This window comes from Canis lupus, chromosome 32 (assembly GCF_011100685.1).
Source record: "Canis lupus familiaris isolate Mischka breed German Shepherd chromosome 32, alternate assembly UU_Cfam_GSD_1.0, whole genome shotgun sequence".
NCBI lineage: Eukaryota > Metazoa > Chordata > Mammalia > Carnivora > Canidae > Canis > Canis lupus.
The window spans coordinates 15,933,871-15,957,912 of NC_049253.1; the positions used below are offsets into that span (position 1 = coordinate 15,933,871).

General features: G+C 37.6%; 2 protein-coding genes across 2 annotated transcripts in view; both read right to left on the reverse strand.

Annotated features, from left to right (window-relative positions):
- NFKB1 (nuclear factor kappa B subunit 1) overlaps positions 1-24,042 on the reverse strand; it is a 118,648-nt gene that overhangs the window by 91,040 nt on the left and 3,566 nt on the right. The window contains 1 exon segment of the mRNA NM_001003344.1: positions 1,100-1,145. Coding sequence (NP_001003344.1) covers positions 1,100-1,138 — 39 coding nt within the window. The 5' untranslated portion in view covers positions 1,139-1,145.
- LOC100685713 (SURP and G-patch domain-containing protein 2-like) lies at positions 13,082-16,556 on the reverse strand. The gene is given in 9 exon segments (XM_038582021.1): positions 13,082-13,336; positions 13,339-13,774; positions 13,776-14,050; positions 14,053-14,629; positions 14,631-14,783; positions 14,786-15,251; positions 15,253-15,571; positions 15,574-15,694; positions 15,696-16,556. Coding segments are annotated over 9 exon segments (3,261 nt in total). The 3' UTR covers positions 13,082-13,283.

Sequence of the window (24,042 nt, forward strand, 5' to 3'; positions counted from 1 at the left end):
GTGAGTGTGGGGCTAGCATTCCTATTTTGCAAATGAGAAAAGTGGGATGGTGGGGGGTAAGTGATTCTTCAAATTTTATGAGCTGATCAGTAGCAGCCAGCACCTGCATCAAGATATCTGAATTCTATGACCAAAGGTCTTTGCACTACACTAATCTGCCTCCTCATTAGATGAGTTTTAAATATTGTATTTCCCTCAACAAAGAGACATTCAAGTCCTAATCCCTAGTGCCTACATACGTAGCTTTGTTTAGACATGAGGTCTTCACAGATGTCATCAAGTCAAGATAAGGACATACTGAAGGGTGGATTCTAAGTCCAATGACTGGGAACTTTATAAGAGAAGAGAGAGGGAGACTTGGATACAGTGATGCAGGAGAGACACATAGCAAAGAAGGTGGGTCTGCAGAAACAATGCAGCTACAAGCCAAGGAGTGCTGAGGACTGCTGACACCCACCAGTGGGCTAGGACAGAGGCCGAGCACAGATTTTCCTTCAGAACTTCCAGAAGTAACCAGCCTTGCCATCGTGTGGATTTTGGATTTTGATATTTTCTAGTCTCCAGAACTGTGAGAGAATATATTTGGTTTTTGTTTGTCTGTTTTTCTTTGTTTTTTGAGAAGGAGAGGGGGAGGGAGCAGAGGGTAAGGGAGAGAGAATCCCCAACAGGCTCCACACCCAGCGTAGAGCCCAACATGGCTGGATCCCACAACTCCAAGATCATGACCTGAGCCAAATTAAGAGTCGGACGCCCAACTGACTAAGCGATCTAGGCACACCATATATCTATTTTTTTCAGCCATCTGGTTTGTGATAATTTGTTACAGGAGCCCTAGGAAACTAATATGGTATTTATCATTTGACTTGTAGCATATATAATTTTTATGTAGTCGTGTGTGTGATAAGAGGGTTTAAGTTACTCATTTTATGTAACATGTCCTCTCTGACCTCACATGGAGAGACACAGAAACTGCAAAAAACAATTTAAAATAAACTTTTACCAACGTTAGAATTTTTCTGATAAATACTACTGCTGCCTCTATATATTTTAAAGTATGAATACATTTACAAAAAATTATCAGTGAGATTATAATACTTACTTGCTCATGCGCTCCCAAATATGTATCGTCTTCTGCCATTCTGGAGCTGTGCATCAAAACAAAACAGAACAAAACAAAACAAAACTGTAAGAATGGAAGGACACTTAAGAAATCCATCATGCAGGAGAACACTATATTATTCCATTACAACCAAACTTAATCTTTTTTAAAAGATCTTAGGAAGAGGCATCAACCTTAGAAGAGTAGTTCCTTTTTGGAATCTAAATCTAACAGCAGGAAAACTGCACAATCAAGGAATTACCATTCATGTACAATCCAAAACTCTGTCAAGCTCACAACAGTGTCCTGGAGTTTGGTGCAACCAATCTTCACCTTCTGTATAAAAAGTCAGATGTACTGAAATTCTTAGAGGTCATTTCTATTTGTCACCATCTAGACATCAAGGATTTAGTCTTAGCTTTTTGTGTAGATTATTTTCCAACCTTTCATGAATTCAGTGATGGTCCTAGAACAGTACTCAAGATTTCTGCTCACTGCTCGAGTTGAGGAGCTCAGAGAAGGTCCTCCTGCTGTCAGAAGGCCTGATCAGTGCTTTGCACAGCACAAGGGGAGGACAGCCACCGTGTGCCATGCTCTGCTCTCTAGTGTGTTCCACTGCAGTAAGCCATTTCCTACCACTGTCAAAGTGGTACAGAAGGGCATCTGGGTGGTGGCTGAGTTGGTTAAGTGTCTGACTCTTGGTATGGGCTCAGGTCATAATCTCAGGGTCATGAGATTGAGCCCTGTTGGGACTCCATACTCAGAGAGTGGAATCTGCTTGAGATCCATTCCCTGTCTTTGCTTTTGCCCCTCCTCTCACTTGTGTGTGCACACACACACTCTCTCTCTCTAAAATAAATAAAACTTTTTTAAAACAGTGGCAGAGAAAAACTGTAAGAATCCTTATTATCAAGGCTATAGTCTCAGATTTAAACAACCGTAGCCAGATACTAACATACTGCAGGCCCTAGCAATCTTCAACTACCCAGAGGCCCTGAGAAAAGTGAAAAACCACATGGCCAGATAAAAACAGTGTCTAAAAATCACATATCATTTTGGATTTACTTACTTTAGAAATATCCTTATTATTACTTTAAATATAGCTGATTTTATTTAAATTTATCTAGATCAAATTTTAGATCTATTTACATGAAAGATTAAAGGACAAAAAAGGCTGAAAGCAAATATTAATTCCTGAGATAAATTTTTCTTTTATTTTTTACTGAAATATAGTTGGCACATGATTTTACATTAGTTTCAGTTATACTGCATTTCTGAGTCAAATTTTTTCTTTCTTTTTTTTTTTTTTTTCTTCATGAAGTCTATAAAGCACTCAAGGGCCCTTGGGACTTGGGCTGAGAATGTTAATTACATGCCAAAATCTGTTCTTTCCTTTTGCACGGTGATAGGAGCTGTAGCTGGAAATGTGACTGCTCAGCTAGAGTATACCTCTCCACTTCCTTTGGTGAAATGCTCACCAATGGAATGTCAAAACTATTTGTGTGCCACTTTCAGGTCTGGGCGTAAGGCCCTTGACATGCTTCCTTCATATTTTTGTTTTTGTTTTTTCTCTTTGCTGCTGGATAAAACCTAGACATGAAGAAGACCTAGCTTCTTCCACACAGATGATGATGAATAATAGCTAATACTGGCGATGATATGAGAAAGAAAGAAATTTCTTTGTTCTTTGACCTAGAATATTGCTCGGTCCCTCTCTTAAAACAGACTAGCCTTTACCCGAATGAATACATCTCCAGTAAGAACAAAATCCTCCAAAGAGGACACTGACTTCAAATGAAGTCCTCTCTTGTCAGAGACCTCTGTGCCTGATGAGGAGTGAGCAAGCCTTGTGAGGACTGCTAGTGGGATACAGAGCAGTGTCCACCTGTAGCAGAAGGTTGAAAGGTACATTCTGTAGGATTAGAACTCTAGGCAGATTTGAAAGAAATACTTGTCTAAAATATAAAACTGCTAAAGATTGACAAATAACTGTAATCAATTAAGATAAGCAATTAATTTTCCTTTTAAAAAAAGGAAAATTGCCCTGATGCAGTAAAAAAGGAATTAAGTCATTCAAAACTCCAAAGTTCTTCCTGCTGCTGGGTGTGTGACTCTGGATACACAATGACACTCACTGTGGCCTCTGTTTCCTCATCTGTAAAGTGAGAAGTTTTTGTTTTTGTTTTTTAAGATTTTATTTATTTATTCATGAGAGACACACACAGAGAGAGAAGCAGAGACCCAGGCAGAGGGAGGAGAAGCAGGCTCCATGCAGGGAACCTGATGTGGAACTCAATCCCAGGACTCCAGGATCACGCCCTGGGCTGAAGGCAAGTGCTAAACCGCTGAGCCACCTGGGCTGCCCAATATATGGATTTAATATAAAATGGTCCTCACTTAGATTTAAAAACAAACTTAATTTACTTTCTTAGAACTGCCACAGGATTCCTATCATGATCTTTATTGTAGTTAAAACCTTAATGAATATGTAGGCATTAGACACACTATGCTACCTAGTTAAACACAGTCCTCCTGCCAATATTATCCCCATGATTTATGCACAAACGTGTGCCAAAAGATCAGTTTTAAAAGCCTAACAGCAGCGGTGCCTGGGTGGCTCAGTCAGTTTAACTGTCTGCCTTTGGCTCAGGCCATGATCTCAGGGTCCTGGGATTGAGCCTCACATTGGGCTCCCTGCTCAGTGGGGAGCCTCCTTCTCCCTCTCCTTCTGCTTGCTGCTCCCCCTGCTTGTACCTCTCTCTCTGTCAAATAAATGAAATCTTTAAAAAAAAAAGTCCATAGTAGCCCAAGAGAGACGTGGGTGGTGATTAAAATCTGAACTTTTATAGTTAAATGCACCATACAGAGCTAGAGTAACAGTAACCCTCAGAATGATGTCAATGTTAAATCATAATTTAAAAACAAAATGTCAAAAGAAACCAGGAATTATTTAGAAAGGATGAATCAATGAGAATTATTTGCATTAATTGTAAAAGCAAGTTTTATTTCAAAATTTTGAAATACCGACTAAGCCTTCAGAACTGAAGGATTAGGAAAGACCAGGGAAAGCCCCTAATGCCCCCCAGCTCCCTGAGCCCTTCCTCTCACTTTCCCTTTGCACAGTTCCGTGCTTTTGAGGAAGGACCTTGAAACAGAAAGGGAGATAGTGGGTTGACTGGTGAGAAGACGAGCCTAAGCTCTCTGAATCTCTCTCCCCCAAGGGTGAGGTTTTCAGGAAAATTTTCACACAGTGGAAAGAGAAATAGAAAATGTGGCTTGCTAGCAAGAAAAACAGCTTCTCCAGCACATTGTTTGTATTTCTCACATGAGAGGCATAATGTTATAACTGGCTAAATTCGAAATATGTGACAAATTCTATAGGAAATGCCTAATGGATTATTTTCTACACATCTGTGACAATCTCACTACTGACATCAAAGGCTGGCACAGAGAGTTCTTAGTGAAGGCAGCAAGCAAGACCAAGGCCACTTCCCTCCTTATATCTGGAGGAATTTTCTAGGATTAGATATATTCACATTTTTTGGTCAGGGTCCACTGTAAGAAAACATACTTTTTAAATTCTATTACATTTCATTAAAAAGAAAAACAACAAACTTCTCAAACACATTGATTTCATGACCCACCAGTGGGTGACAATCTGCAGTCTGAAAAACAGAATGTTAGGTCATTCAGAGGATGCAGCTGGGAATGAGAGAGATACAGTGTCTCTATTTTCAAGATTATATTCAGCTGTACAGACACCACCTAGGTGTCACTTTAATACCTCATCCTGGACAACAATGAGGATGAAATTACAGGAAAAAGAGTGACTTTTTGCTATTTCTTTGTTAAATAATAAATTGATATAAAGGCTATTTATCCAGATAGAGAAATTTTTTGGAGAAAGTGTACTGTAAAGCACAAATACATGTGTACTACATATAATGTGAAATATTCAACTGACACTTATCTTTTTGCTCTGCAATCCTACTCCCAGAAATTTGTACTAAAGAATTAGATGAGCAAGTGTGCAAAAAAAAAAAAAATAGTACAAGGATATGCATTGTTGCAAAAAACTGGCAACAATCTAAATGTTCTTTGATAGCAGATGTTTGATTATAATTATGTTACACTTACACCTTATATATTATGTAGCTGTTAAAAATAATTCAGATCCATATATAGTGACATGGAGACTATTACTCCCTAAGTTACACCTTCCTTTTTTAATTCTTTTTTTTTTTTTTAAAGATTTTATTCATTTATTCATGAGAGAGAGAGAGAAGCAGAGACACAGGCAGAGGGAGAAGCAGGCTCGATCCTGGGACTCCAGGATCATGCCCTGGGCTGAATGCAGGTGCCAAACCGCTGAGCCACCCAGGGATTCCCCTGTTTTAATCTTCTAACTCATATATGTAATTAGAAATATATGTTTTTAAGGAAAAAAGAGAAAATCAAACGCCATGCTGAACTTAAAAGTTTAACATGTTTAACAATTAATGACATATAGTGAATAAAACATGAAGTATGAGTAAGTGAAAAATTTCTAAACACTACTGGAATCCTTTTCATAATAAATATGATAGAAAAAATTAACTTTAAAGGGGATATTTATTTATATCTTCTGATATTTTGGTTTAGTGATCATGAAAGAAAAATTAATGGTGGGTTTACTTTTCTCAAAATAGCTGTTTTTTTTTTAAATCAATATTTATAATCTATCACATTTAGATAGATTTGTATAAACTCATTTTCCATCTTTTTCCACACCTCCATCCATTTTCAGTTCCTTATTGCTTTATTTGGGTACAATGCAACCAATTTAATCAATGTAGAATAGCTACCTCATAAATACAAATACATTGTGGCTGGAGCTGGTATAAGGTTCCTGTTCATAATGGAATACCACTCTAATAGATGGCAGATACATACACAACATTCAAATATTAGCTCATGGGAAGCTTACTAGCATAGCCAGTAGCACACAGTAAATGTTAACCATTTTGTTAGAGCATAATAAATAAGTTAACTTATGGGAAGAGTAATAAAAGACAGTAAGGGTTTTAGGCATTTTGAGAAGAATCAAGTACTTCTCTTTCCTATCCTACATTGTGGGTACATTGCCACATTCTTCTTTATCCCTATCCTTATAACTGTTGAATAAAATGTTTGCATATTTTGTCACTAGGGACATTTGGCAATGTCTGGAGACATTTTTAGCTGTCACACTGGTGGATGGTTCTATTGGCATCTAGTGTGTAGAAGGCAGAGATGCTGCTAAACATCTTGTAATGCACAGGACAGCTCTTTATAATGAAGAAATATCTGACCCCAAATGTCAATAACACAACAAAAGAGAAACCCTGATGAATGCCTTCATACGCCAGTACTTTGGTTCACATGTAAAAAGAACTAAAACTTCACTGATTACCTTCCATAAATCAGGAATTATAGCTAGTGCTTCACAATTTAATTTTCACAATATTTCCTGAGAAATATGGTCCCAGATGAGAAAACAGATTTACAGAGATTAAGTCATTTGCTGAGGTTGACAGAGTAATGCTAGCTAACCTGACTCTACAGACTATGGTTCGTTCATTCACCCAAGAGGCAGATATGATTTTTTTCCTTGACTTACAATTTTATTAATTTTAATACAGCATCTTTGCTCCTGGTCTCCTGCATGTTCAGGTTGGAGTTAGTCTACCTATAGCAGAGCCTGAGAAGGGGAATAGGACTGTGACAACGCATCCAAGTGAGTTCTTCCTGAGACAATAAAATGCGAAGGTGAAAATACCAAACAATCATAGCTCAAGCAATAGTTGCTTTTTATTTTGTTTTGTTTTAAATATCTTCCTTGTTCAATTATAAAGGATAGGAGGAGAATCTAGAGACTTTCTAAAATATGTCCATAGAAAACACCATACTCTCTAATGGTATAATAAAAGTATGTATATCTTTAAGGTATATTGAAATATTCCTTGAATGTTTTCCTCCTTTCATTAATTTAGTCACTCATTAAAAAAATATTTAGGCTTCCTATGTATCAATTACCAAAGAGAGCAAAGTATACAAGAGCGTATTCCCAGAGTCTACAGTTGTGGTAGATTGAAAGCAATGACCAAACATTCTTTGTAACTCCACCCAACAAATGGTAAAATCTATTTCTCCATTCCTTGAATCTTGGAAGGCCTGTAACTTGCTCTGACCAACAGAATGAGATAGAAGTATGAGTTTTAAATGCAAGCTTCTAGAGGCCTTGCAACAACCATTCCTGCTCTCTTGGAACTTTGCTGCCATGTGAAGAAGCCCAAGCTAGCCCACTGGAGAATGAGACATGTGGAGCAGAGAGGTCCTACTGGAGGCCCCTCTAGACCAAACAACATCAGATGTTAAACAAAAGTCTTCAGAGATCAGCAGAGCCAGCCCAGACCATACAACCTAGAGAGTCCACCAAATTGAGAGAAATAACAAATGTCTGTGTTTTAATTAGCTTTGTGGTAATTTTTCACACAGCAAAAGCTAACCAATGCAACAGTTTAGTAAGGAGGAAGACAAATAGGCAAAAGCAATCCAACATGGTAAGTGTCACAGGAAAAGGAGAGTGTTTAAGGGCATGGGTTAGTTATCTTGGTAATTGAGTAATTACATTTTCTTTGTTAGGGTCCTATTCAGAACCTACTTCCGAGCCCCCACCCCCCACTTTGTACTCATTTTTGCTGTATTTGCTTATTCACTTCCTAATAAAACAAAGGAAACAAGTTCATTAGCTAAAAATACTGTGATGTAAACAGAAATAAAATTAGCAGTATAAAACCTTCAAAATGTAAATATTTATACATTACATTATACTGCCTATTAGCTTTAGGCAGTGATACCACTAAAAAACAAAATATAATGCTTTTAATACTTTCAACTCTCTAATAACTAATTAATCATTCCTACAGCAATGGCCCTGCTCTTACCTTCCTAATTTCTGCCAATAAATCACCTGTCTCAGGTACTCAGGGTCAAAAGTTCTGTCACCTTTTCCTCCTTTCCCTCTCCTTCTCTCACACATATTCAGTAAATAACCGATCTGCTGATTTCTTCCTTGTATTATTTCTTGTATCTGCCCATCCTTTCCATTCCCACTGTTTGTATTTGAGCTTTCACTGCCTCAGTTCTGCATGACAGTAGTAGCCTCCCTACTATTCACCCTTATAAACCCAACAGTCCTCAACCACTCAGCTTATTATATTGCATTAAATCACATTATAAGCATCATCTATTTCTATATCCTAACCAAAATCCTTTATTATAAGCAGACTGAGTTTTGTTCATGGTAGCCTTGCATCCTGAAATGCCATCTCTCTTACTTAAATATTACCTACTCCTCAAGCTTCGACTCAAATCTGACCCCTGCCCAGAAACCCTGTATTTACTCCATAACCTATAGCTCTGCAGTTCACATAAGAGCTATAACACTTATGTGTACTGGTTATTTTACACTTGACAACATACTGCTCTACTACAATTTAACTTTATATAGTTGCCATCTTCTTAAGTGGGTATAAATGCCTAAAAAGTAGATATAAAAGCTTTGCTTTTTTGTATCATCAAATTAGTAAATTGTAAGTACTTTTAAAAATTGATATTGTATTAATAGTAGGAAACACTGTAATTTCAGATTTGTCAAAATGTGGACTCCTGGCTTCAGTCAGGACAGAGTAATGATTATTTTTTTTTTTTTTTTTTTTTTTTTTTTTTATTTATGATAGTCACACAGAGAGAAAGAGAGAGAGGCAGAGACACAGGCAGAGGGAGAAGCAGGCTCCACGCACCAGGAGCCCGATGTGGGATTCGATCCCGGGTCTCCAGGATCGCGCCCTGGGCCAAAGGCAGGCGCCAAACCGCTGCGCCACCCAGGGATCCCCCAGAGTAATGATTATTAAACTTGCCTGACTCAACTGTAAAACTATACAAAATACTTGAAGCAATAATAGCAGACACTGGACATGGCAACACTTGAGGTGAGCTCTAAATTCACTTTTTGACAGAGTATGTCCCAAACCATGATACAAGGAAGTAGAATTGAAACAGAGAACAGCAATCCCACTCATCAGGGGTCAGAAATGAGTAATTTACACTGACAAACTGGCTCAGAAATCTGCATACGAGTGACTTCTACTCAACAAATACATATTAAACTGTATTAGTGCAGGACAAGATTCCACCAAGCCTACTAGAAAAACAGCTGCCAGTGATCTAAAAGCTGAACAGAGATTCCATAAGTTTTGGGAACTTATGAGAAACATTGAAGTTCCAATCATCCAGGGCAAAGAGATAAAGAGATATTACTGAACAATCTGAGCATTCACCTGTGACCCCAGAAAGACCATGCTATGGGAATAAGGGGCATACTCTAGAATAAAGGCTACTCTAAACCGAACTTTATAAAACCAGATGATTCACCAGTAAATTTATTGCCTATTACAACAAAACTCAGCATTCAATAAAGGAAGACAAAAATACATACTCTACAATGTGGTACCCACAGTGTACTACAAAAAAGCATAAAACATGCAAAGAAGCAAGAAAATATAACTCAAAAGAAAAAAAATGACACAAATTATGGGATTAGCAACCAATGACTTTAAAACTGTTAATAGCAATACGTCTAAGAATATAAAGGAAAAGATGAACATAATAAATGGATAGGGAATCTTGGAAGATAACTGGAAATAAAAAAGAAAAAGAACCTATGGAAAATTCTAAATCAAAATGGGATTTTACTGGGTGACCTGATCAGCATATTAAACACTATAGAGAGAAGGATAAAAAAACTTGAATATTAGTCAATATAAACTATCTAAACTGAAACACAGAGAAAAAAGGCAAAAAGAAATTAAGACACTTTCAGTGACCTATGAGATAATACTAGGTGGTCTTACATATGTGTCATTTAGAGCCCTAGAAAGAGAGAGAGAAAAAATATTTGAAGAAACAATGGCCAAGAATTTTCCAAATTTGGTTTAAAAAAAAATAACCCATAGATCCAAGAATCTCAAAGATCCCCATGTTGGATAAAGACAAAACCATGTTTAGTCATATCACAACCAAACTGATAAAAATTTATTCTAACGAAAACAATCTTAAAAGCACCCAGGGACAAGGGGGAATAATGATAAGTATGATGGCTGACTTATCAGAAACAATGATGGAAATGTTGAAAGAAAAAAAAAAAAAGATTAGTGTACAGTTCTATACTCAACAAAAATAACCTTTAAAAATTAAGGTAAAATTGACATTTTTCAAATAAACTACAGCTGAGAGAATTCATCCTCAGCAAGCCTGCAGCCTGTTAAAGAAAGTTCTTTATGCTGAAGGGAAATGATACCAGACAGAAATTTGGATTTACATGAAAGAATGGAAAATGCCAAAGATGATGAAAATGTGGGTAGGTATAAGACTTTTTTCTTGCGAGCTATTAAAAAAATATGGTATATTTTGGGTTCTATAACATATGCAGAAGTAAAATGTGTAACAAAAATAGCACAGAGGAAGGGAAAAGGACAAGTGGAAGTATACCACTGTCAAGTTCTTACATTATATATGAAATGTTAAAGTATTAATTTATGGTTGACTCAAGGATGCATACTATAATCCCTAAAGTAACCAGTTTAAAATACAGCCCATAAAGGAGATGAAATGGAATTTAAAAAACAAACTTATTCAAAAGATGCAGGAAGGAGGAAAAAACAAAGAACAGATGGCACAAGTAAATAATAATGACCAAGATGTAGCTTAAGCCCAACAATATCAATAATTATATTAAACGGAAATGGACTAAACAGACCAAAGAAGGTAGAGATGGTCAGACTGGGCAAAAACAAAAACAAGACTCAAGTATATGGTTCTCATAGAAATTAATATTACACTTTAATATTAAAGACTCCAATAGTTTAAAAGTATCAAGATGGAAAGTTATGACAGTTATACCATGGAAATGCTAAATATAAAAAAGCAGGCTATACTAAAATATCAGATACAACAGACTTCAAGAAAGGAAATATTACAAGGGGCAAAAAGAAACATTTCTTAAGAATAAAAGAGTCAATTCATCACAGAGAAATAATGATCTTAACGTGTATGCATATATTCAGAGCTTCAAAATACAAGAAGCAAAAGTGTCAGAATTAAAGGAAGAAACAAATATCTACAATTATAGTTAACATTTTTAACACTCCTCTCTCAGTAACTGATGAAAGCAAATCAATAGAACATCATATTCAGTAGTAAAGATATATAGTAAAGATATAGAAAATGTAGGAACGTCATCATTAAAACTAAGTGCATGTATAGAACACTCCAATGACTGTGGAAGACACATTCTTTTCAAGTGTACATGAAACATTCACGAAGACAGACCATATGTCAGACCATAAAACAAGTCTCAATAAATTTCAAAGAGGTGAAAGGATACAGATATGTTATCTAAACACAATGAAATTAAATTAGAAACCAATAATAGGTATCTTGAAATTAAATTAGAAACCAATAACAGAGAGATACCTAGAAAATTCTCAAACGCATATAGTTAAGTCAAGATGTTAAACTGGGGGAGGAGGGGAACATACCTCTTAAAATCAATAAAACATGGTAAACATAACCTCTTTCCCTGTGTGAGAGCAGCATATAAATTCTTGCTGTATCATGTCCACTGCAACCATGGAGGACAGGGATTTTCTTTAAAAAGATCAGAATGTATTCTAATGTGTTCCATAAGTATCAAACTTTGCCTACGCTTGTATTCTTAATCATAGATGATTAAAGTTTATAGGATCAAAGAGATGTTTTGAACATTTTCTAATCATTATAATTATATGTGATATATATTAAATGTGATATATATTAAATGGCAGATTCCATTCTAAGTAAATTTTTGTTATAATTATAATAAAATGTGATAATAATTAAATGTGATATATAATTAATTGTGATATATAATTAAATGTGATATATATTAAATGGCAGATTCCATTCTAAGTAAATTTTTGTTAATAGTATAGTAGAATAAAAATGGTGAATCTAAATTTGTATAGCTATAGAAGTTCTCTAAAGATTATAGTAAATTAGATAAAACCTTACATGTTATAACTAAAGTCACTTATGAGATATTGCTGACTTCCACTTCCACATAAAAACCAATTCAATAAGTTTTCTCAAGGTTTGAAGTCTTTCATTTAGATGGCATCAGAAAGAGGTTTGATTTACTATAGATTTCTTCGCTAAAAATAAAGTGTGATGGTGGGGGTAGGGAGTGAGGAATGAATAAGTGGAACACAGAGGATTTTTAGGGCAGTGAAAATACTCTTGTATGGTATCATAATGATGGATACATGTCATTGTACATTTGTCCAAGACCACAGAACACACAACATAGAGAATGAACCATATACAAACTATGGACTTCGGGTGCTTACAATGTGTCATTGTAGGTTCATCAACTGCAACAAATGTACCACTCCGATGGGAGATGCTGATAACAGGGAGACTATGCATATACAGGGGCAGGGATGTATGGGAAATCTTTGTACCTTACCCTCATTTTGTTGTAAACCTTAAACTGCTCTAAAAAATTAAGACTTAATTTAAAAAAATGGAGTACAACCAAATTTTAATATCATCTCTGGCCTTTGTCTTGAACACCATTTTGGAGAATTTGTATTTTCAGATCGAAGAGGAAGTAGATATCAAAAATTATGAATTAGAGATTAATATTATTTTAATCAGATATAGAAAAAATGATCACGTTCTCTTGAGTATGGCAACTTCAATTTGGATTTTCATTTTTATTAATCTTCACATATGATAAAAGTATATCCTTCATTATTATTTATTTATTTATTTATCTATTTATTTATTTATTTAGGGGGGTTTCCTCTACATTTATTGTAACTGCTAAATGATTAACAACATTCACAACTTCTTAGATTAATAAAAAAGAAGAAAGAAAAAAAAAAACCCCAAAACTTCCATTTTGTAACATCACAAATGTCTTCTAGGTTTTACCAAGGACCAAAAATGCTAAAATTCTCTATATGATTTCCAGTGATGGAAACAAGCCAGAGACAGTAAGCACCCAAAGTGGTGAGTTAGCACTTTCTGGATGCCTGTTGTCCTCATGGAAGAGACCCTGGAACTATTTGTTGGCCCATTTGTGTCTGTACATCTGCATCATCCTTTGACGGAACACGTATCTTCCTTGTGCTCCTGCCCGTCAGCACCTAACGCTTCCCCTTCCGATGCAGTTCCCATGCTGACGGGCTCCCTGATGCCCTTCCCACAGGAGCCCAGGCCGTGGCCCTCCTTCCAGCCCATCTTCTGCAGCATCTGGAACCCCAGGTTCTTGTCGGTCAGCTTCTGCTGGGCGAAATCAAAATCCTTGGGTTTCTTCTTTTTGGACATGGGACAACCCCGAGGTCTGTCGTAGGCAATTCGAACTGGTTCATGAACTTTGGGTTCCTGGATGAGACACAGCCTCTCTGGAGCCGGAATCATGCCAACCTTCAAGGACTTGCTACTGACCCTCTTCCGAGGGAAGCAGGCCCCTGAGGTGGCCTGTGATAGGGCAGGTGCACCCGCCGGGCCATCTTCGGCTGCCTCGCTCGGGAGGCCATGGGGCGGGGGGGGGGCTGCCCTTATAGCCCTCGGACTTGGCAGCCCCTCCTGGTTGCCTGGAGGCCCCTCTAGGAGTGGAGGCCTCTTCGGTCCCCTCCTCATCCTCATCTTCCTCGTCTTCATCATCCTCCTCAGGCATCACCTCTGGGCTTTCCAACTCAGCCTCATGCTGAGGGGGCTCATCTTCAAACTCTCCTTCCCCTTCCATGGGATCAAGGGGGCTCTCTTGAGAATCAGTGCTCTCACTGGTGTGGAGGTTCAGTGGAGATGATGTAAAACAAATTGATGGCATAGTTCAAATACTTTCTTTCGATAGAATTTGAAGGCTGAACTATTTTGGTCATGGAGAAACCACAAGTCAGGGTTGTCAGTACTATTTTCTACGCTGAATTGTTCAATTTCTGGTCCCATCTGAGCAACAAATCTGGCCAGTTTCTCTGCAGTCTCCATTGTCTTCATGTCAACGTCAGCAGATGGGCAGGGAGAGGAGGATTGAGGAGCTTCAGAGACTTCCGCTCCTGCTGGCTTGGGGGATAGGCCCAAGACTTCTGGGCTGGGGTCCCCAAGAGAGGGTCCAACTGGGTCAGGTGGGCAGTCCTTGACAGTATCATTTCCATCTGGCTGGGACAGCTTTCCCTGCAATGAACCTGGAGCCTGCCGGCCATGGTGTTTCAGTCTGGTGCTTGAGGAGAGGAGGGTCTGGGTCCCAGTGGTTGCTTTCCTCACCTTCCAGCCCAGAAGCCCTTGAGTGCGGAGCAGCTCCCGCTGGAGGCCTGGGAGGAGCCTCTTCTTGAGGCTCCGGATTGTCCAAGCATACAGCATGGCCCAGACCCCACATTCTGCTGCTATTGGCTTTTGATCTGCTCCTGGCAAGGTGTGGCGTCATCCGCTGCATTTCTGCCAGCTTCAATTTGTAGTATTTATACTCCAGACTACTGTCATCAGACAAAAACCAGTAAGCAGGGTCCTCCTTGAGAAGAGCTCTCTCTTTGGGAGATAGGCTGCCTCTGACAATGCGAGTGGGACCAGCTGATCGATGGTGTCCACCACCTTGTGATCTGCTCGCTGGGGGACAGCATCATTGAGACCACTCGGAGACTTGGCCTGAATTTTGGGTTTGGTAGGAGGAACAACTTTCTCCTCATCTTGGGTAGGCTCAGGTTCAGCTTTCTTGACCTGAAGTGGACACCCACTGGTGACCAGCCAGGCCTTCAGGTGATCGATGTATTCTCTCCCAAACAGAGTAGAGTCCTCAAAATTTGGAAATGCAGCAGGAGAGGGAGCTATATCTTGGAAGCCAACAGCTTCTAAGATTTTCTCTTGCTGGAAAGAAGAGGCCAAGGAGAAAGTCTGTCCCAAAAGGGCTAAAGACTTCTGGCAGAGAGAATTGGTGGTCTCCAGGGCAACAGCCAAGTCCAGGGGGTTACTGAGGGTTTTCATCTTGACACTCAGCTCATAGGCATTGCAAGCCATGAGCAGGGGTGTGACACTTCAGAAGGCCGTCTTGAAGCCTCATTATGTACTTGTCAAAATGCTTTATGATTTCAAAAAAGCAATTTTTGGTCTTCACAGCACCTTTGTCTAAAAGCATGTTTAAAAACTCATTATCAACTCTGGGTGTTTTCAAAGCAGAGTGCTTTAAAAATTTGATCGTAAAAAAGCAAAAATTTCTGTGCTCTGGTTTTAAGGAGCATTTGAATGAAGCGAGCATTTTAGCACAGGTTTTGGTTTCGAGTTCAAAGAGCGTCTGGAAAAGCTGAGAAAATTTAACATCATCTTTTATGGTGTGGAATCCTGCCCATTTGATATCCCAAATCTTGAAAAAACATCAGACTTATCTATGAGGTCGAAGCTCATCTTTCTTCTGGGAAGCCGAATATCCTTCAGATTGAGCCCCAAAGGGATCTGAGTGGGAAACTGGATATCTTCTGTTTCCTGGGTTTGTCCCCAGGGTCACATCAGGACTTGAGGTGGTTTTCTGGATTTGGTTGGTGCCCTGAGTTTTGGGAGTAATATGATTTACAGTGGGTACGTTCTTCGTGCTCACACTTCTTAGTGTGACAAGTTTACCAACTCCCCCTTTAGATGGGAGCAAGCCCTGAGTCTCTCCCTTTCCTAAAAGGGTCCCTTCCTGGTCAACAATGTTTAGACCTCAGCCTCTGCCCTGGACTTGGCCACTGCCCCTGAGCACAGAGTCTGTGTCCCCTGGACGGTCCACGTTGTAATCCCGACTTTTTTTCTTCAAACACTCTTTCTCAATCAGCCTAGAGGAACCAAAGTCCCCAAGCAGTGCAGAAGGACCAAAATTACACTCCTGTGACAAAGGGGATTCTTGAGAAACGGGGTGGCCAAAGTCTTGTTCCCAAGAGCCACGGAGTGCAAATTTCCAATCCTGAGAACGGAAATGTCCCAATTTCCGGTGGCCAAAAACTTGGTCTCGGGAATCAGGGTGGGAAAACTCCAGATCCTGGCCACACTCTTTGCGAATGTAGTTGTCTTCACTTACAGAAGGATTGCTTGATCTGAAGGAAGGTCCTGGAAATACATCACCTCTCAAGCTTTCTCTCCCAGTGTCTCGAGGGTGGGCTATAGATCCAGCCAGAGTGTATCTGCTGTCACTAGGAATGTCATCATACATATCTGCTCTTGCTCTTGGGACTGTCCTTAGAAGATCTTGAGCTTTAAACTGAAGAGCTTCACCTACAGCCTCACCACTGGGGTCCATGTGATATTGGTTAGCTTTTTCTTGCAATACAGCATCAAAAGTCTCCTGTGCAATTCGCCTAGCTGCCATGAGCCGCCCCCCACCCCCAGCTGCCGCCTCACGCTCCTCACCCGCACGGCGGCTGGGGGGGGGAAGGGGCTCCTTTATGTTTTAAATGAAAAGGATTAATTATGTGAACCATCAATACTTGCTTGGTTCTACAGATATGGTGACAATTGGTCTGGAGGAAGAAAAGCATTTCCTTGAAGAAATAAGCACAACGGTGACCTTCCAATTGCACATACACATAAATGATGATTTGTAAGCATCAAAATCAGGCCTGATATGGGAAATTTCAGTCCTTAATTTAGTTATGAAGGCATTTCCACATTGACCATTCACAGAGATAAATCCTTCAATTTATGCAGATGTGAATGTATAAAGTGAACAGGAAGAAAAAAATGAACTACATTCTCTTCCATGTCTGATATGGTCTGATGTGAATACTTCTTTCTCCCGTGACTCTTTGTCAGTGACCTTGACTGCTGGGCAATAAAGAATAGTAGAATAAAGTGTGAGTTAATTTACTCACACTCAAAAATGACAAATTAACATGAAAGTGTGATTTGTTTTATATTTTTACTAACATATTTTATTTAGTGATTAAAGTCTCAAGTGAACTGACCTAAGGGCTTTTAACCACAAGTTCATACTTGTGTGAAGCTCATTATTAGCACCTTGGAGCAATGAATTTATTCAGTCAATTCTCAATTTTATGTAGATGAACTTCTACGTGGACTTATGGACTCAACATGCATAAGGTCCAAAAGTCATTAGTGAAACCTTTTATTTTTATATTTTGTAAGATATTTATTTATTTATTTGACAGAGAGAGACCAAACAAGCAGGGGGAGGGGTAGAGTGAGAGGGAGAAGCAAGCTCCCGTCTGTGCAGGGAAACTATGTGGGGTTCAACCCCAGGATTCTGGGACCCTGACCTGAGCCAAAGGCAGACACACAATGGCTGAGCCACCTGGGCACCCCCAGTGAAACCTTTTATATGACAGTGAAGTAGGGTAGACGGTCCTGAACATGAAGGGACAGAAATAGGTTTTTCAGGGTACTGGTAACATTCTTTCTAGAGCACCACCTAAGATTCACTTTGAGGTAAATCATTAAAGCTGTAGTCTTATGATTAATGCAATCTTTTACTTATGTGATTCTTCAATTTAAAAAAGGCTAATGTAAACAGAAAAATTTTAAAACTGAAAACATGACATGATCTAAGCTCTGCGAAATTATGGATTTCTGTCTTGTTCAGTTTTCCAATGTCTAGTACCTGGCACATGTAAAGGACCCAACATATATTCAAATGAACAACGGCTAAAAAAGAAATCCTACTATGCAAACATAGACGATCTCCTATAAGAAAGCAAAGATTCCCCTACCTTACCTCTCATCTCCAATCCTGCTTTTCAGAGTGACTAACTTTTTAACACTTTTAACTCTCTTTTTGGTTTTCCTGGGTGTTGTTTCATATTTCCAAATACTATGTTTATGTCTTTTTTCTTCATTTGTCTATTTTAGACATTATGTTCTTGTTCTGACACACTGAACTCACAATACCATCATTTTCCTTTTTTCCTCCTCTAACTATAGCTATAATGAATGAGAAGTTGAACCCATTTAGAGTTAAAATACTGAATTTTATATTCAATTTCTGTATCCAGCTTGTCTTCAATTTCTTTGGAGAAATATGAATGTAAGTTCATAGCAGAGATTAATTATTAAGCAAAAGATGCAACCCCAGAAACACCTGAAGCCAGAAAGAAACTAGACTGAGACCATAAATGATAACTAATAACCCCAAAATGAACAGTTCCTTATATTATCATAATGACAAAAATTGTCTTTGTACCTTCCCACATACATTTTTCTTAACGTGACCTGTCTCAATAAAGCAAGAAAATCTCAAGTCTTCCAAATACTACTACTCTATCAAAGAAACAAATAATTTTAGAACTAGATGGTTTAGTCTAACCCTTTCATTTTTATACACAGAGAAAATGAGACCCAGAGAAGTTAGTTTGCCCAGAGCCACAGAGCTTAATCAATAGCTACCTAGTCAATATCTGCTGACATTCCATCTAGTTATTTACTTACTCATTTAGCAAACTTACCGGGTGCTATGCAAAGAAAAAGTAAGATGAAATACCTGCCCTCAAGATATTTTCTGTCTCGAAAACATAAGAAGTCAAGAGAACACGGATTGGGGGGCACATAACTCTTCATGGAGACGTCAGGGAGAATGGATAGAAGAGAGAGAGAAAGGATGTCTGAACCACCTCTGAAGGTTGAGTAGTTGGCTAGGGAGGAAAGGACACTCCTCACATAGGGAATGTGTATGCAGAGGCATTGAAAATGAGAAAACATAATGGATAAGGAAATGAAAATTGATGTGGATGATTTGAGAAATAGGGGATTGGTGAAGAGCAAGAGTGGGAGGTGAGCTGTGCAGAATCAGCTTGTGAAGACAACAAGAGATTCATTTCAGAAATATAAAGATTATGACAGGGGCAGCCCCGGTGGCACAGTGGGTTTAGCCGCCACCTGCAGCCCGGGGTGTGATCCTGGAGACCGGGGATCAAGTCCCACATCGGGCTCCCTGCATGGAGCCTGCTTCTCCCTCTGCCTGTGTTTCTGCCTCTCTCTCTCTGTGTCTCTTATGAATAAATAAATAAAATCTTAAAAAAATATATAAAGATTATGACATGATCAGACTTGTACTTTAGAAAGCTGACCTTTATGCTGGAATGAAAGATGGAATAGAAGGAGATAATGAATGAATCAGGAGACAATGCAAAAATGAAAGTTATAAATTCAGCGAGGAAGGGATGGATTCTGGGTATGAGGAAGAGGCTGAATTAACAGAACTTGATGATTGGAGGAGATAAGTGAGTATGCATGAAGAATAGTTTCCTAGATTTCTGGCATTAGGAAACTACTGAATGGATCACAGTGGGCTAACATCTGCATTTCTTTTTTTCTTTTTAAGATTTTATTTATTTATTCATGAGAGACACAGAGACAGGCAGAGACATAGGCAGAGGGAGAGGCAGGCTCCCTGTGGGGAGCCTGATGCGAGACTCAATCCAGGATCACCACCTGAGCCAAAGGCAGATGCTCAACCACTGAGCCATCCAGGTGTTCCTAAAAACTTCATTTCTTAATGTGTGTGTTGGGCTGGGAGGTTGCAATTTGGTAAATGAGGATGACGCTAAATTTGATACTGACATACTGATGGGGATATCTATATGAAGATATTTAAGTGGCTCAGCAATAAAATTATTTTCTGTGGCTTGCCTTGAATGACCGGGTTCCTTCAGTTTAACAAATATTTAGTAAATATAGCACAACTGCCCCCCAAATCATCCATCTTTTTCAACACAGGACTGGACTACCTTTCTAATTCCTATTTGGCTATTACAGTAGACTTTCTAAGAGAAATGGGATACTTTCCCTGACTATCAAGTTCAAAAGAACTTGAGCATAAATTATTGTTTAGGTAATGTTTCAAAATAGGAACTATTAAGATGTTCTAAGATGTGCTTGTTAAATTCATTTAAATGACTAAAATGGGAAATTGGGTAAAGACATGAAGAGAAACCATAAAGATATTTTATCAAATGAATGCTATATCATGACATGAGAGCAAGGAAATACATTTAATTGTTAAACACATGCTTTTAAATTTACCAGGTGTACTGAGGTTTCCTTAATCACAACTGATTTCTAAAATATTTTAGGAATGAAGGGGAAATAACCATTGTTTTCAATTAATCAAAAATAGGATAATCCGCAGATGAATGCCTATAAAAATGTTCTTTTTCAATCTCTCTTTTCATTATGGCCTCTCCTTCTCATCCATGGTACAGAGAATTTATTCTTTTCTCTGGAATTCTGATTCATTTTCTAGGTTATTTTTCTTGTTCATATTCAAGTCAGTAATAAAGTTCAAGATCTAATTTTATAGAGAACACTCCCACTAAGTCCTTACCTATGCTTTCATTATCCTTGATTGTGACCAAATCTTTGAGACTTATAGGTTTAAAACACACACATACACACAAATACTTAACTTACATACCTTACTATATGTTAACTTCATAATGAATGAATTAAATAATATAGTATGGGATTCGCTCTGGTTTTGGTTCATTTTATCCATCTCCAACAAAAAGTATTTTCCTAGGCTTCCTGGTTCGCTTGAAATCAGCAGTGTGAATACATTTTATAAAATAATCTTTTCTAGGCACCTGGGTGGCTCAGCTGCTTAAGCATCTGACTCTTGATTTTGGCTCAGGTCATGATCTCCGGGTTGTGAGATCCAGCCCTGCATCAAGCTCCGTACTGGACATGGAGCCTGCTTAAGATGCCCTCTCTCTCTCCCTTTGCCCCACTGCACACCCCCTCCATTAAAAAAAAAAAAATATATATATATATATATATTTATATATTCTTTTTGACTGCCTAGATTCTATATTAAATTTTAATTTTATATAAACCAATGGTTTTGTGTATTCCCTCAAGTACTTCTCTGAATATCCAACAGAACTGAAAACATCCAGTTTATTTTTTTTAAATCTAGTTTAATTTTTATTCTTTATCTTCTTCATGTTTCTTCCTACTCTAAATTTCCTCTGTATAAACAGCCATTCATACTCCTTCCAACCTTTTTGTATTACCTTTAACTTTCTAAGCCATGAAAATGCTTATATTATTGAGAGAGCATTACACAAAATGCTATAAATTGTAAGGGATTCTTTTCCTTTCACCTCACCACTATACCTAGCCCCTATTTAAAAGAAAAAAAAATACTGAAGTTTATAAACCAGGTCTTAATGATCAAACACCAATAAATGCTTAAATCCTAAAAAAAAACCTTATAATTAAGAACTAGCAGACAAATTCTTCAACTATCAATAAGATTTGAGGAATTCAAGTTAAAACATTAAAAAAATAGTCATTCTCTCCATTCCTAAAATTCTTGTCTTGGAAGGCATATTTTCTAAGACAATCAAGTAACTTCTTCTCACTATTTGAATGAATTGCAGGTGTGGACACAGGACCAATAGGCAGGTAGACTGATTAGGGAGTCCGTCATCATTTTTTTCTTCTTTCATGCTTGATATATGTTAGAATTGATTTCTGGAGATAAAAACTGACTTCTGGAGGGAGAGATATGTCCTGACATTGAAATAAAGTGTAATATGTTCAGTCCAAATCACATGATAAACAATAACAACAAGTTTTTTAAATGACTGCTATATTGACAAAATTCATTATAGCAACTGAATGTTTTTAAATGTTAAATGCTTTCTATAGAGGTGTGTTTAACTTTATGCAGGTTTTGTATTTTTTTAGTTGAAGTTAGAAAAAAGACACTTGCCTACAAATACTCATATCAAAAGCCTTAAACCTAAGAAAAATCCAGAGCTTTATTTTTCAGGATGGAATATATGAATTGTCCATAGATTTTTGACTAATACAGTAAACCTAAGGACATTAGTTTTGTGTTTTTGTTTATGCTTCTCTTTATGCCTAGGAGCTGTAGACTGAGCTGATTATGTAATGGAACACAGCAGAATGTATCCTTCTCTGCAACTTCTTGCAGGGAAACTTCAGGCAAGGTAGTTGGATTATTTTATTATTTTAACTTACAAATTGCTGCTGGGAGTAGTTTTCAACAATAACAGCTTTACAGTGGACTTACATATAAGTAAACATTTAGTTTCTTTTGCAGTTTGTTGGCAACAATAAAAATGATTACACATATAAATATTTGTAAACAACTTTTAAATTTAATTTTTAAAACCTGAAAGTATGTTGGTAAGTGATTCAAAGACAGGTGAGTGTCAGAACCAGAATTAGGTGGGCAGCAAAACACAGTGGACCAAAATCAGCAATTTCCAATAAAATGGTTCTAACTCTCCCTGGGGTCAGGACACCAGGACTGGGAGTGCTGGCATTGTATTCTTTTCTGGTCTGGATGGTAGATTTCATAAATTGTGTCCACAGACAATACATGGTTAGATTTAGAGTTTTAAGGACAGTTTTCTGAAAATGCTACGAGTGAAAAATAATCAGCCAAACCCTGACATGAGGAGGTCCTGGGTATTGCAAAATCACTAAAGTATGAAAGTGGAAAATACAATAAACCTTACTAACTGCCTGCTTCTTCCTAAGATTTCCTGCTAGTAACTATTTCCCCTCAGTTTTTTATAGGTGGTAAGTATTTAATTCTGGATGGCTTAACTTATTTTGTTTTTACTTTTTAATTGATTAATTTAGATAGGCTTTAACAAAGCTTTGGATTACAAAGAAGTGCATGTAGCATTGTTTCCTTTTTTAGATACTAATGTTGAAATTACAGTTTCAATGGAGAAATTCTAGAGTAGCCAAAAAAGTCAAATTTATTTACTTGCTTAGGCACCTTTTATCATTTAAATTACTTTATTACCCTGCTTCATAAGTGCCTCTAAAACCTGGAAACTAAAAGCTATTTTCTTTTCCAGTTCATAAACTCCCTTTCAGAATGAAATGCTTTCCTTTTGAAAGGCACTGGGTACTTTTTATTAAGCTCCTTGTTCTAGTAAACTTCAAGTAATCTTTAGATAAGAATATAATATCTAGGAAGCCATAACTAGATTTTGGTTTCTTTCTTCCCTAAAGGCAAGGCAAAATAGTGTAATTTTTGTTCCTTGCAGAAAACAGCTGTCTTATTTTTGAACAAAGAAAACTTATGCCATTCCTTCACTCAAAAAATAGTTATTGATGACCTACTAGGTACCAACAAATACAATGCTGAATGTCAGATATTTCTTTGTCAGTGTAAATTAGATATGATCTCTTTTTGGCTGGAACTATAGGATTTTTATTCTTTCAGATAGTTCTTTTCTTCTCCTTTCTATTATCTTAAAAAATAATTAGAATAGGCCATATAGTCTTTATATTCTTCTTTAAAGCTCTACTAGTCAGAATCTTTTTTCACCATTTAAAGAACTTGAGTATCTATTGAAAGTATGGGTCAGAATAAAAGCCGGTTGTAAGATTTTTGGCCTAATGGTGAAATATAAAGTAATAAGCCAATTTGTAATCCATTTCATTATTCTAACTTCAAAAATAGGCAGCAAATTAAAGCAGTTCATGAAACCTGTACTACTGATAATTAAATCTATGAGTTACAGAAAAATAAGGAAAATAATTAATTGATTTCTTTTTAAGATTTATAATGCAATGATATTTTTATAATTAACACTCTAAATTAAATATTTTAATTCATAATCTACTCTTAAAGATTCTGTAATCTTTAACAAATGACATCTTATACTACTTTTATGTAAAACTGTTAGGCCTGGGCAGCCCAGGTGGCTCAGCAGTTTAGCACCGCGTTCAGCCCACCGCCTGATCCTGGAGTCGCAGGATGGAGTCCCAAGTCAGGCTCCCTGCATGGAGCCTGCTTCCCTCTCTGCCTGTGTCTCTGCCTTTCTCTCTCTCTCTCTCTCTCTCTCTGTGTG